The sequence below is a fragment of the Ailuropoda melanoleuca genome, chromosome 5 (assembly GCF_002007445.2).
Source record: "Ailuropoda melanoleuca isolate Jingjing chromosome 5, ASM200744v2, whole genome shotgun sequence".
NCBI classification, from domain to species: Eukaryota; Metazoa; Chordata; class Mammalia; order Carnivora; family Ursidae; genus Ailuropoda; species Ailuropoda melanoleuca.
This window is the reverse complement of record NC_048222.1, coordinates 26,088,397-26,103,418: the sequence shown is the minus strand read 5'-3', so window position 1 is coordinate 26,103,418 and position 15,022 is coordinate 26,088,397. Positions and strand designations below refer to the sequence as shown.

General features: G+C 43.3%; 2 protein-coding genes across 3 annotated transcripts in view; one reads left to right on the top strand and one right to left on the bottom strand.

The window, feature by feature from the left end:
* Positions 1–8,391: 8,391 nt before the first annotated feature.
* LOC117802258 lies at positions 8,392–10,973 on the bottom strand. Its single transcript, XM_034660206.1, has 3 exons — positions 10,824–10,973; positions 10,213–10,675; positions 8,392–8,645 (listed from the first exon to the last, which is right to left on the bottom strand). The coding sequence occupies exons 1-3, from the start codon at positions 10,971–10,973 to the stop codon at positions 8,410–8,412; spliced, it is 849 nt and encodes a 282-aa protein (XP_034516097.1). The 3' UTR covers positions 8,392–8,409.
* Positions 10,665–15,022, top strand: part of DUSP22 (dual specificity phosphatase 22) — a 61,791-nt gene continuing 57,433 nt past the window's right edge. For both annotated transcript variants that reach the window (XR_004625414.1, XM_034660431.1), the window contains exon 1: positions 10,665–11,052. Coding sequence is in view for 1 of the 2 variants with exons in the window: in XM_034660431.1 (XP_034516322.1) it covers positions 11,032–11,052 (21 nt within the window). In the remaining variant the exon portion in view is untranslated. The remainder of the gene's footprint in view (positions 11,053–15,022) is intronic.

The window sequence follows — 15,022 nt, the reverse complement described above, 5'->3', positions numbered from 1 at the left end:
TAAGGACAGCACTCAGATTAGGGCCACCCCAGTGACCTTATTTTACCTTAATTACCTCTGTAAAGACCCAATTTCCAAATATAGTCACGTTCTGAGGCACTGAGGGTTAGGGCATCAACATAAGAATTTTGGAGACCACAATTCAGTTCATAACCCTCCCCAACTACAGCTCCAATCAGGTGGCCCACTGCCATGGCTCCAACTTCTAGTAGGTTCCAATCGGTATAGTCTTCCTCTCCCTGATTCAGGCCTAGGGACGACAACAGCTTTCCACTGTACTAGTTTCCTGCTGCCTCAGCAGTTGTCTTGGGTTCTGTTAACTTTGACACACCTTTCAGGAAGAAATTCTTCATTGCAATACTTGAACAATCTGATTGTTTAATCTGATTGGATTCTATTTCCTGCTGAGATAATGTTCTAGCACCTTCTCTGTGGATCCCCTTATCAACCGCCCTTTCCTGCTTCCCATGTGCACATTGTATGGCAACTGTCTGACTCCTTGTCCATGTGCCCTATGGAATTGTAAATTCCTTGGGGGTAAAATACAGGCCTTTTCATTTTTGTATGTTTAGGGCCTGCCTAGCCTGGTATCTGGTGTATAATACACGCTAAAAAATTGTTGTACAATTAGTCATTGACTAATGACTCACTTCTCCCAATCCTGCCATCACTCTCATTCCAGTATTACATTTATAGAGCCTTAATACATCATCTCTAGGCTACGGAAACAGCTTTCTAGTGGATCTTACTGTTCTGCCTTCAGTACTAATGACAGGTTAATCTTCCTAATAAATGATTCTCAGAGAGATGTAGCATTCAAGACATCCACACTCAACCTTAACCTACCTTCAATTTCTCATTCTCCTATTATGTCCATAACCACCATCCACTTTCCAGCTGCCAGGCTTCGTGCTACTGCTCACATTCTTCTGTCCGCATGAAGCAGCTATTAACCTCTTTGTTTTCAGCTGGAATCTTATCAAGCTTTTGAGTTATGGATGTCCACAATATCACTATATCATGGGTACTGTAAAAATTACAAAAGCAGCTTGGAGTAGGAGCAGGGTTTAAAGTCCTTAAAGCTTTAAGTTGTGCCATGGGTTAACCTAGTTTCTAGGTGGTGGGAAGGTGGGGGAATCCCAGAGACGGATCTGGGTAATGAGAGGGGAACATGGAACAGCAAATAATTTCTGCTATTGCTTATCTGTATGGTCCTAAGAAAATCACTTTATGTTTTGGTGCCTTAATTGCCATATGCCTTAGACTAGAATCTGATGATATTCAAAGGCCTTTTGAGTTCTGTAATTTGATTTTCTTTAATATATGCCAAATATGATTTGCTGATTTAGCTCACTACCAATCGTCTATCTCTTGATGCCAGGTTTTCTTCAAGAAACAAACTGAGGGCTTCAGAGGGGAGGGGGGTGGGGGAATGGGATAGGCTGGTGATGGGTAGTAAGGAGGGCACGTATTGCATGGTGCACTGGGTCTTATACGCAACTAATGAATCATCGAACTTTACACCAAAAACCAGGGATGTACTGTATGGTGACTAACATAATATAATAAAAAAAATTAAAAAAAAAAAGAAGTTTCACTTCACAAGGCTATAGATTTCCCAAACCCATATATGTATGTGTGTGTGTGTGTGCACATATATATATATATATATATGTTGCTTTTATTTATTTGCAAATTCTCTGAAGTCCAAAGTCTTCCCTTGAAGATGGTACCTGTGAGAATCTGATAAAGGACAAGGAGAGGATGTGGGGACGATGAGAGGTGGGAAGCCGCTAAAATCAGTTTTGACTTCTAAGCAAGCACATTCTGGCACTGTCCTTATTATATCTAGACATAAAGAACATGCATCACTCCCTATATTACCACAATTTTGGAAATGATACTTTATGAACCAAGAGTTTCAGAATGTGGCATTAAGATAGGCTAATCTTATACTCCTGGCTCTAAATAACCAAAATCATTGTGCTTGAAACACACATGAGTAAATAAATAACTTGCATGCCAGAAATAAGGAAATAAAAGAGCCAATTAAGGCAGTTCCATGAGTGCCTTTCTCTAAGTTCTCAAAGCAAATTTTACAAATTCAAAGTACACCACATTACATGGAAATTATTTATGTATGAGACCTTTCCTAAAGACTTAATAAATAAATGTGAGTTACGAATGGGGCACTTTTGTTTATATTTCTGTATCCTTGGTTTCTGGCACAATGCCTGGAATATAGGTTTTCAAAAAATGTTGGTTGAATAAATAAATAAGCTGCCTCGATGCTTGGAGATGGGGAGCATGTACAATCACATCCAAGACCATGTCACTTGGAGAGCAGTAACTGGACTGAGGGACAGTAGGCAGTGAAGGGATTTAAGAAGTGGAAGAAGGTGATTCATTTCTGATAGGTTCTAGGAAAATATTCAAATGGAACCTAACTCAACTTTTGACTTGTTTTGGGAAAGATCAAAAAAGTATTTTTCTCCAGGGAGAAATACTGACATCGACTTTTCTTCAGCCAATATTTCCGCCTAGAAAGTATCAGTTGACCATTACAACCTTTCAGGAGAGCCCAGTTCTTGCTTAGTGTGCAGCTTTCAGAGCAGAAAACTGCTTGGCCCTGCCCAGTAAATGAAGGCAGCTGCTCCTTTTCAACATCAAACACATAGATCTATTTTTAAATAAAGAAGAAGATGCTTAAATGATAATTATTTGTTCTCATTTAAAATGAATTCATATTTCCCCAAAATACAACATAGCTGTAGGGTAACTGACTGTCCTGGGTTGCCCAGGACTCTTTAAAGGGCTTCCTGGGACACAAGACTTTCAGTCATAAAACCAGGAAAACCCTGGGAAAACTGGGACAAGTTGGTCACCTCACATGACAGATGCTTTAGACCTAGTTAGAGAACCGAACTGTTCCCTCTTTTTATGTGGTAACTAAATATCTTAGAAATAAGAATTTCTACAAAGTTAAGAAGGACAGAAAGTGCCTAATGCAAGCAAAACCATATATTTCTTTAGGAAATAGGTAAAGAGGGCTAAGGGATTATTATCTTAACTCTGTGAAACTATTACACTTAATAACTGGAAGTAAGCTTGGTCTGCTTCAAGATAGTTCTGCAATCACTTGATTAGACATTCACCTCTGCAGTCCTAAAGCAGACAGCTATGTAATTCTGGCCATCAGAATCAACACACTACTCATGCTAAAGTTCTCCATCTGCTATTACTCAAGAAAAGAAAAACCCACAAACACACTTTTATACCAAAAAGAAGCTTCATACTATGGTTTGAATAAAATAATCACAACGCAGAGAGCTTCTTCCTCCACTTGCTTGGGTGTGACTGCAACAAAAATAGTGGGATTTTAAAAATAAAAGTTCATTTAAAATTGTACGTATCTTAAAAAGCATTGCAGTGAGGATGTACTGAAAATATCCACATATCACACTGTCTTATATATCATTTATCTAACCATCTTTCTACCCATCTACTGTGCTTGCCCACCTGTTGCTGCCCACAAAAACCTTGACAAGCAGGAGGAGGAACTGCCATTTAAAAATCACAGAGTTTTCTATCTGTAGAGATAGATTTCATATTACTTTCAAGACAAACTATGCCTTTGATAGGGAAAAAGCACCTTCATGGACCTTCTGATTACAAGAGAGGTAAAAACAGCACTCCCTTGTATTCTGGAGCAGAATAGAGGAGAAACTCATGTCACTATAAAGGCAAATATAAATGTTTTTAGATTGAGACACTGTTCTAGTCTGTTTTGTATGCAAGTTGTGTATCAGTGAAGCAGGGGAAACTTTGCTTTACACTTTCTTGCCCTTTCTTAGGGGTTACTGAATATATGAGAGGTCAAAGAGAAATATACACTAACTTCCTTTGAACTGAATGTATCCCATGCTGCAACAGCTTGAATTTCTCTGCAGTTGTTCTTGCATTAGTCGCTTACACAGACCTGAAACTGAAGCCCTGCATAGACAAGGCACACAGGTATGAAAGAGGTGGTAAAAAGTACAAGTCAACCAGTGCTTGAAGAGTGCTGGTCTTTGAATAACACAGCGTGGCTGTAGCTGAGATCTTGGCTGGGGGGAGTGGGTAGAATTTAGGGAGCAAATGAGAAGGTAGTCTCCTGCAGCGCAAGTTTTGATTGAGAAAATACAAGCACTTCAGTGTGGATAAGGAAGAGATGATGCTGGTCTGTAGTTTAGCCCAAGCAGCTCTTTATGTATGATGGTTTTCTCATAGTTCACAGGTTTTAATGATGAATGACTAATCAAAATAATGATAAATATTAACAAATGTAAAATCCAACAGAGTGTAAAATAATGACACCATTATATCATATGAAATGGACTTCCCCTCTCACGATAAGTGAAATTTCTCTTGGGACATTCCATTCTCTGAGGAAACCCCCTCCTCTTTCCAGCCCCCTACCCAGACTTTCTGAAGTATCTTCAGATCTAGTTCAATTTCTGTTCCACACAAAAGGGTGAAAACAAACAAACGAGCAAAACTAACCAATACAAAACTCTTAACTAGAGAAAACCCTTGAAGTAACATTTAGCAGACGGGTGTTATGTTTGCTGAGGAGGGCAGCTCTTGACCAATCATTCCCCAGAGCTGGGGCTTCCCTTGACATCTTCCTTTATATCTTCACTTCCGGGCGGCCCCAGGCTTCCGCAGGCACATGAAGAAGCAGAAGTGCCCTTTAAGAGGTTGGCTGGCCGTGCAGGTGTCATAAATGCCGACAGATGTGGTCCTCTAGCCCGGGACACTTAGGGACCATCCCACTTCCCACTAGATATAAGGCCATGTGGTCACTTTGAGTAGGGCTTTATGAAAAGTTTGAGGCCATCAACATAGTACTACATAGAAGGTAACTGGTCAGGATTCCTGGTGTATCTCTTCATGCCCAAGTGAATTAGGGTAAGAGAGCAAGGCCCAAGCTGTGTCTTATACCAGTACTGTCAGGCAGATTAAAAGACAATTATTCTGTTGAATCTAAAAAGACATTAGTGGTTCAAATTTTAGTAACTTTGGGCTGGGATCATCAACATTATAAAGTTGTGGGGTTTTTTTTTTTTTCTTAAACCATGGAAAGTTTTAAAGAACCTGTTTGTCGGCTCAGGTAGACCATTCTGGACAGAGATAGGGAAGTATATAGGTCAAGGCAAACCACTCCAGACAAGGAGAATAACCATAGCCCACCTGCAAAATGGGTGTTCATAAACCAGGAATGGTTTCTTAACCAAAGCTCAAAGAACAACATGATATCAAGGGCAGAACTGCAAAGAGTACTGGGCTCTGCCAACTACAGCTATGACTGCGACTCAAGAGTACGAGAGTACAGCAATGCATGAAAGCACTGTGTGCAAGGACTCTCCCTGACCCATCACACCAGTGTGCACTGCATCATTTTCAAAAACAAAGGACAAGAGGACTTTGGTCATCCCTAGATCAAAGAGCTGTCCCACATAGAAATTGTTCTACAAAAGGAAAAACAGGTAGACGAGGTGATTATAGAGTATTTAGCATATAAAAGAATGAATTTTTAGTGCACCTCACATCTGAACAAATGCAACAACTTCCCAGGTGTGTTTTCTCTCTTTAATCAACAAACATCAGAAAGTTTCCCCATATATTAGGAACTATTGTAGGTCCTGGATATAAAGAGTAATGACAACTGGTCCCTGCCCTCATGAAGCCTATAATCTTGGAAGCTAGGTATACTCACAATACACATGCATCCATGTTATAACCTGTAGGCTGACAAAAGTTACTTTCTACCTGATTTTTAGGAACCAGGGCTCTTATTTCCCTCTTTGCCTGGTAGTCCGCTCTATAAACTGCTTGATAACCCCATTCCTCCAACACTGGCCTTACCTCTGCCAACCCTCCCAGAAACTCTACACATCGCAGATTTTATTGACTCCCAACTATGTTTGCTAGCATCGCTCCATTTACCTCCTCCCAGATTCTCTGCCCCTCTCTCTCTGCCCCGCTTACCTACCTACATAACCGTTTCTCTTGCTGTTCTTCTCTAATCTCACCAGATGCCTGTGCTCTGAGATCTGAGCTCCCCAAACTTCTTAAGGGGAAGGAGGACACCAAGATCATAATCAGAAGACTCTTTGGAGGGCTGGGAACTGGTGGCCTTTGAAAGGTTGAGGTCATTGAAGAGCCCATCCTTATGGTCAGGCTTCTCTGCAAGGCCTCAAAGAGTCATTTGGGTAACCGCTTTCTGGACAGTTCTGGAAAAGCAAAGAAAATGTTTTGTGCTTTTGCTTAGGTAGTTCTAGACTCCGTCTTTCTTCTTGCCACAATTCATTAGCTTCTTTTTACTTTCAGTTGTTCTTTAGTTATATTAGCTCTTCATTTTAACTTCTTGTTCTTGGCTTGTTCTTATTTGACAGCATGGCCTAAGAATTCTGTGGATGATGCGCATTATCTATTAGTATAAATTTAACTTGTTATAAAGGAAGAGAAAGAGAGAGGGAAAGAGTGACAGAAAAAGAGATTTCATCTCTAAAAGATGTCATCCATGTGGCCCTATCATTCAGATGATAATGGCAGGAAATACATTTTGCTCTGCAAGGACTGGAGATATTTCTGATTGTCATGACACTGTGGGGAGGCTACTGACATATAGTAATAGAGACCAGCGATACTCCTAGATACCCTACAGCGCACAGGACAGCCCCACGAGCAAAAAAAAAAAAAAACAAAACAAACCCCCCCCCCCCCCACAACTCAGCCCCAATATCAGCAATGCTAAGGTTGAGAAACTCTGGATTACAGTATGTTCAAAAGGCCAAGGAAGATTACGTAACTCCTTTTCCCTTGGGCAGAGGTTTATTTCAATTCTCTGAAATTATCAGTAATACCCCTCATGATCTGGCTGACTTTAACGGTTGAGCTTCTGCTTGTGGGCTTCTGCACACTACGACCTTAAAGTTCAGTTATTGCTCACTAAATACACCATTAACTGCTTATCCTTCACCACGTGTATGGACTCGGCTTGTTAACAAACTACTCCTACCCCTCACCAGGCACAGATGAAGGCTTTACTTATTTGGAGTCATTACCAAAATTTATGGTGTTGGTCATGTTGAGAGAGACAAAAATGGCAGGAAAGAAAGTAGAAGTAAAAATCTTACATGGGATAAAATTCCACTTTTAAAGCTTACGAAAACTTAAAAATTTTATGACTGAGAGAGAATGTAAATGAATAGTTTCTACTTTAGATGTGAAACTTGCCAGCTTCTTCTAGTAGTCTCCTTTCTTCCCTCCTTTCTATAATCAGGAGATAATGAGAATAGAAGGAAGACAGAAAGGCACTTGGAAATGGGCAGTTCACCTGCTCAGTATGAGAACTGAACCTGAAAATCTTTGAGGTGTCGCTATGAAAATGAAAAGAAAGGAAACCAGGACATGTTGCCCAAATTGGATCAGACTTTTCCTTTTCCTTTTCTTTAGTCATAGACTTTCAAGATATGACAAACAGTTAATTATTGTGTGATGATCAAGAGAGGTAGGATTAAGCTCTGGGATAGGATGGGGGAGTGCAGGGAGACAGTCTCTTATGGAAGAACCTCCTACAGAATGTATTTTTAAAATGACTCTTCTGACTTCTGATGTTAATGGTCTTCTCTTTTCTCATTTAACCAAAAATAAAAATTTGAGAATTTGAAATGAGTTCTGGGCATGTGGATCTTGTAGGACCATACTGAATGAAGGCCAGAGTACCCATTTGACTGTTAGGAGATAACCATCACAGGTTGTGAGCTTAGGAGAGAGGTTATAAGAAATGAACAAGAGAACGGAAATGCTCCAAATGGATTACAGAAGAAAAATTGCATATGGATCTGCCATTTATGGGAAAGCACCAAATTATTTTTTTATAATAATTTTTTATTATGTTATGTTAGTCACCATACAGTACATCCCTAGTTTTCGATGTAAATTTCCATGATTCATTACTTGCGTATAACACCCAGTGCACCATGCAATACGTGCCCTCCTTAATACCCATCACCAGCCTATCCCAATCCCCCACCCCCCTCCCCTCTGAAGCCCTCACTCTGTTTCCCAGAGTCCATAGTCTCTCATGGTTCATTCCCCTTTCTGTTTACTCCCCCTTCATTCTTCCCTTTCTTCTCCTACCGTTCTTCCTATTTCTTATGTTCCATAAATGAGTGAAACCACATGATAATTGTCTTTCTCTGCTTGACTTATTTCACTCAGCATTATCTCCTCCAGTCCCGTCCATGTTGCTGCAAATGTTGTGAAATTGCTCTTTTTGATGGCTAATATTCCATTGTATATATGGACCACATCTTCTTAATCCAGTCATCTGTTGAAGGGCATTTCAGCTGCTTCCACAATTTAGCTATTGTGGACAATGCTGCTATGGACATCGGGGTGCATATGGCCTTTCTCTTCACTCCGTCTGTATCTTTGGGGTAAATACCCAGTAGGAAAGCACCAAATTATGAACTGGTTATGTTCTTGAAAGTTCACCTGACTATTGGAAACAACAACAGCACAAGTGAAGTGGAGGGAAAAGGAAGTAGTCATTGATTGCTGGATAGGATCTTCAAAAATTTGCAGTCCCATGCTCTCTAAAATGAGGAGGAAAAAACTGGTTCAGAAAAGTTGATCATCTCGCCAAAGATCACTATGAGATTTAGGAACAAAGGTTGGTCTTGGGATTCCCCAGGCAGTCTACTTTTATTTATTTTTTATTTTTTAAAGATTTTATTGATTTATTTGACAGAGATAGAGACAGTCAGTGAGAGAGGGAACACAAGCAGGGGGAGTGGGAGAGGAAGAAGCAGGCTCCCAGCAGAGGAGCCTGACGTGGGGCTCGATCCCGGAACGCCGGGATCACGCCCTGAGCCGAAGGCAGACGCTTAACCGCTGTGCCACCCAGGCGCCCCCCCAGGCAGTCTACTAACCATGTTGTGTTATCTGTAAGCAGGAAGGCAGTAAAAATAGCGATGGTGAGGAGCAGAGGGATAGGCGATGTGCTGTCCAGGTGTCTGGAAGGTGAGGGAGAGAAGAGGAAGTGAAGGTGGTAGAGAAGGAACACTCCAGAAGCAAGGGGGCAGGTCTGGATTGTATCTAACCTATGGGAGACAATTTGGGTGTACACTGAGTGGGGGCTTCCTAGATGTGGGGTTCTGGTCCCTGCTATTGCCCAGAAGATATATGCAGTTCAAGGAGAGAAATGACTCAGATGGAATCTGGAAGTTCTTTACAAAATGTCAGCATCCTTCAGAATCTAATGGGTGGTCTCACTCCTCTAGAATTCATTAATTTATTCAACAAATATATACTGAACCCCTATTTCATGCCAGGTGCTGTCCCAGACCACACGGCTGTAATAATGAATGAGAAAGATAAGGTGTTTTACATTGGGAGGCTGCTTTCTAGTGAGACACATAAAACGTAAGCAAACAAATATGATAATGTCCAATTATGTTAAATGCTATGAAGAAAATAATACAGGGTAATATGACAGTGACTGAAGAATCTAGTTTAGATTGGGTGGTCAGGAAAAGCCTCTTTGATGAGGTGACATTTGGGCTGAGACCTCGAAGACAAGAGTCAGCTTTGCAAAGGGCTAGGTCTGGGTGGAGAGCCCAGCCCATACAGAGTGCACGATTCAGCCTGGCAGGTTCAAGAGGCACCCAGAAAGCCAGGGTGGCTGTAACTTGTTGAGCAAGAAGGAGCAGATGAAATGAGGTCATCAGGGGTGAGCCCAGCCATATTAGATTGATGGGTATGTCCATTTAACATTTATTAAGCACCTATTTTGTGCAGAGCATTGCTAAAGATACAAAAATAACCCTGAGAAACCCCTACCTCAAGGATTCCGTCCCCAGGGAAGAAAGCTAAGAGCTTAGTAGGGGTGATAAAATTCTCAAAACAATTCTGCTACAGGTTAGAAAGTATTCTACTCCAGACACAATCATAATGCAGACATTACTATGCTGCTTAGCAAGGACAGGGGCTTTCCAGAAGCAACTGTATCAACACAGCCATGCATCCACTACAGCCAGTTTATAATCTGAAGATGGGCACATACTAGACGTCCAATGACACGGTGTGAGGTCTGAGATCTGGCCATCTGCTCCCCCACGGTAGGGAGGTTAGGTCATCCCAGAGATGAGTCACTGAGCCCACCTTTCCCCACTGGGTGAGCCTTCTCGGTCTTCGTGGGTGGGGCAGGGCCACAGGAATCCCCCAACCCGGGCCTAAATCTGTCGCCCTCAGAAAACCCAAGCAGGGGAGCCGCGAAGACCAAGGCTCTGATTAGCACCTGATTCACCGAGGCAGTCAAGGCAGGGTGGTGACTACTGGTAACAGGTCCCCCCCAGTCGCCCCAGGGGAAAAGGTCTGCGGGAGTTTTGGTGACCCTGATCCCGGGGGAGGCGGCCGGGTGACGCGCTGCGGCCGGGTTGGGGAGGCGCCTGCGCGACCACCAGGCCCCGCCCCCGCCCGTAAGTCCTTCTCCCGGAACGCTCGCGGCTGCTGCTCCGGCCCCTCGCGCTGCACGTGCGCTTTGGGCTCCGGCGCCGGCCCCGGCCCCCGAGAAGCTGTGGGCTGCGCAGGGCGGGGCGAGCGGTCGCGGCGTCCGGGAGCCGGACTACAAGTCCCAGGGAGCCGGCCGGGGAGGGGTGCCTGGGCGCTCACGGGGCGTGCACTGGCAAAGCGAGACCATTTCCCGGCAAGGGCGCCAGTTCCTCTGCTCTGCTCGGCCGGGAAGTCCGGGGCGGACGAGCGGAAAGCCCTACCGTCCAGGCCAGCTCCCTGGAGCGAACCGAGTGGCCTGGATGTCCCTGATTATTATTGTTGTTGTTGTTGTTTATACTGCGAGCACGAAATTCCTCCCCAGGGCCTCCTCCCCCGCCCGCTCCACTTGCTCCTCCCTCCTGTTGTAACATGCTCTCAGTGAGCCTGCGACCTCATTTCCAAGGGTGCTAGAGTTCGCATTCAGCCACCATGGGGAATGGGATGAACAAGGTAACGTGTCTTTCTTTCATTTGTGCTGGTTTTGTTTCCATCTTTAAGGCTTCCCCCCGGCTGGTGTTTGCTGGGCGAGGAGAGCCCTCGACGGGTGCCCCCTCTTCCCTCTCCGACCTGTCTGACCAGGTCGTGTTCCACCGGTGGGAACGCGAGGGAGGGGCGGCGCGCCTGGCGCGGTGCTCGTGAGGTCTGTTTTTGAGGTGCCCCCCTCCCCCAGGCCTCCTGCGGGCTTCCGGGTAAGCAGTCCCCCGCGCCTACCCTGCCAGCCCGTGTGCTTTGCAACTGAGAACAAGCCGTGCCCTTTAAAAGCGTTGACACTTGTTCTGCCGAGACCTCAGCTGAGCTCAGAGGGGTTGTGGTTTCTTTTTCTGCCCTCCCCTTCACTCCCAGACTCTTGAAGCATCACCAGCCACGTTATTAGTAAACTGGAGTAGATAAATGTCTTCTATTATTTAATTTCCTCTTTCTCCCANTTTTTTTTTTTTTTTTTTTTTTCGTATGTACAGAGAAGTTGATCGAGACCTAAGTCCTGAGGTGTTACATGGCAGGGGTGGGGGGTGTTGAGAAAACAGATTCAGAGCTGGTTTATCCTGGATTATATGGCTTCTGCAGCAAGGGCAACCTGTTGGCTGGCTGCTTGTGATGATTTTGTCTTATACAAAATCGTGTTGCTCTCTTCTTTTTGTGTTCTGTCCCCCACCATCTGCTCTTCAGTTTCCCAAGAACCCCCTTCCTAGGTTGTGAGGTCGTCTGTGTCTTTCCTGAGAGTGGAAGTTGCCAGAAATTAGCTCTTGCAGTTGAGAGCTGCTTGGGGTGTATATTCATGTCAACCACAAGGTTAAGGATTTTGTAATTTGGTACTGCTGGTTTAAAGGAGAGACAAGACTTTTAAGAAGGCCCTCAGCAAAGTCAAGTACTTCTTCACAGGTCTTTAAATGGTCCTGGATCAGAGTTTAGTTTCTGGCTTAATGCTTGTCTTTCCCCATTCTATTCCACTCACATCTCCACATATATTCAGCTTTCATATTTGGTGGTTATAACCATACGGCTGGCCTCCCTCCCTCCCTCCCTCCCTCCCTCCCACTAGGGTCAGCAGTGGTTTGGTTCTTTCAGCTAGAGTGTGAAGTGCGATGGGGAGTGTTAGAAGTTAAGGTTGGGAAGAAAGTGCAGTCATGGGTAATCCTGGGTACCCAGTTAACTTTTTTCACCTGCCCACATCATGTTTATTGTGTTCTGCAGACCCAGTTTATGGAAGAACTTTGTGATTTGGGCCTGCATATCTGAGGCTTTTTGGTAACCAGGATTGTATTCCTTGTGTGGGTTTTTTGGGGGGGGGGCGGGGGGGGGAAGCTGTGACCAAGATTGGAAACAGACTATTTCTCTTGGATAAAAACTTGCGTTATGTCCCCATTAAAACTGAAATCCATCAGCACCATGAACCTTCTGCTTGTTAAATGAAAACAGAACAATAAGCTCAAGTTTGTGGGCTTGTAGTCATACCTTGGTTTTCCTTTGGTTCTTTTTCACTTCAGTTGTTCACTCTCCTCCACTTTTAGCATTTAATTTGTAGTATTTTTATATTATGATTCAAAGAACATACTTAAGAATATGAATGATTGCCTAAGGTTCAAAATTAAGGCTTTTCAGCAAAAACTGTCATATTCTTATCATGATTTTTACCTTTCAAAGAAAGTAATAAATTTCTTGCTGCTTTGATCACAATCATCTTGTATTGTAAATAGAGCCACTGTACCTAATGTAGATATGCAGAAACTTAATACATTTAGAGCGGTCATTAATGTAACATATTTATTGTGTACCTACTATTAGCCAGCTGCTGTGCTAGTTGAGAGGGCAGAGGGAGAGTACAATGTTAATGACAGACTCCTTCATAGAACCTTTGGTATAGACCAGAGGTTGAACCAGTTAAAGTATTTGCCTCCCATTATCACAAGCTAGGTTTCCTATGAAATCCAGGGACAGCTCGGTTTTCACCAGGCAGGATGCTTTTTGGAGGACACAGAGCAGTGAGGAACAAAGAAGCCATCAGCCTGGGTAGCTGGGTTCCGGATGAAGTGAACCAACCCTGGCAGTCGATGGGGGGTTAAGATGTTAGATCCGGAGGGTCCTCACATCCTCCCTAGAATGGTAATTCTTCCTTCAGCCCACAATGAGATCATTAATTCAGGTCGATCGAGGTAAAAACATGGTCATGGAGAGAGGGGGTGCCTGGGTGGCTCAGCTGATTAAGTGTCTGCCTTCGGCCCAGGTCCTGATCTCAGGATCCTGGGATGGAGTCCTGCATGGGGCTCCCAGCTCACTGGGGAGTCTGCTTCTCCCTCTCTCTCTGCCACCTCCCCCCATCCCCCCGCCCCGCTTATGCACCCACGTGAGCGCTTTCTCTCTCTCAAATAAATAAAATCTTTTAAAAAATGCACCAGGAGAAGATTTGGGGCCGATTTCTCTGATAAAATGCTTGTCTAAAGAGACTAGATTTTTGTTTTTCATGGAGTATTATAGTACTTAAGACTAATAAGATGAGAATGAGGATAGGAGTTTCCATGATAGGTCCTCACCCAAAAGAGTAGCAGGTTCAGACCCTTGAGAGAACTTTGAGTCAACTGGGAGTTTTCAGAGACTCCACAGAAACATGACATTTGCATGCAACAGGCTGTTTAGTTTAACCCTAATCCCACTAGAGACATTTACTAGGTTGATCTTTAGCGGCATAGTGAGGCACTGGTGAGGCACTCTGCACTGTGAGCCAGACCACCTGGCTTTGAGTCCAGGCTCTGTCACTTACCAGCTGGGTGACTTTGGGCAGGTCACTTAACCTCTGTGTGCCTCCTCTGTAAAACAGGGATGAAAATAACATCACCAACTTCATGGGGTGATGGTGAAGATCAGATGAGTTACTCTGTGTGGTGAACTCTCAAAATAGGACCTGACACACTATAAACTCATTAGTGATTACATCTTTGGCCAATTCAGAGGATCTTTTTGGGAATTGCACAAAAAGTAATCAAAGGTTATTTTAGTTGCCCACCTTTCTGTCCTCGGTATGAATGTCAAACAGGAAGAAAGAGAAAAGGTGGCTTTTCCTATTTTGCAATTAATTTGGAGCTCTGGGGAGCTTTTTCAGGTTACTTTCAGAGTCTTTAGAATTCACTTGGGATGAACTGCCGTCCTAGCAAAAAAGGAAAGATCTCTTCTACCTTCACAATCAACAGGAACTAGGTTTCAAACCTAGCACTAGGATGTTAGTCATGTTATTTAATCTCTCTGAGGGTCCATTTCCCAATCTGCACAAAGAGGGTAAGACACACTGACTTCCCATGGTTATAGTGAGGCTTAGACTTTATAAGCTGGTAGGCACATGATATGAGGCTTAAAAAATAATAGATCACAACTGCTCTGTTCTCTTTTTCTACTTCCTCATCATCTTTACTAGGCCAGAACACAGAAGCCTCGCTCCCTTACATTGCCTGTGTAACATGCTCTGTCCACCTGACTGAGATGCACATAATGTTCTGCCACACAGGACATGAAATGTACTTAAAAACTGCTATAATTGAACCAGTCAGAAGAAAATCTGTGTTGTTTAGTTCCTAAATTTTCTTTTGCTAAGGATTACCAACTTCTGTGAGAGGGGAAAGAAATCTTGTCCCAGATACTACAAATCATGCTTTTAGTTCCAAGGGCATTGTATGTTTTTATTTGTAAATGGTTTCAGAAAAGCATTTCTATGGTTAGCATTGATTCTGCAAATCAACTTTTACAGATGGGGAAAATCTGAAGCCTGGTGTAAGACACACAGGAATACATGAATAAATCCTAGCTAAGGCTTTTAAGTTCTAGCGTCTAGAAATGTACTTTGCCGCTCATCTTGTAACTTTGAGCAATTCCTTCTGATCTCAGCTTTAACATTTTTATTCCAGAAGGATCCATGGCCAAGATCGAATGCCAC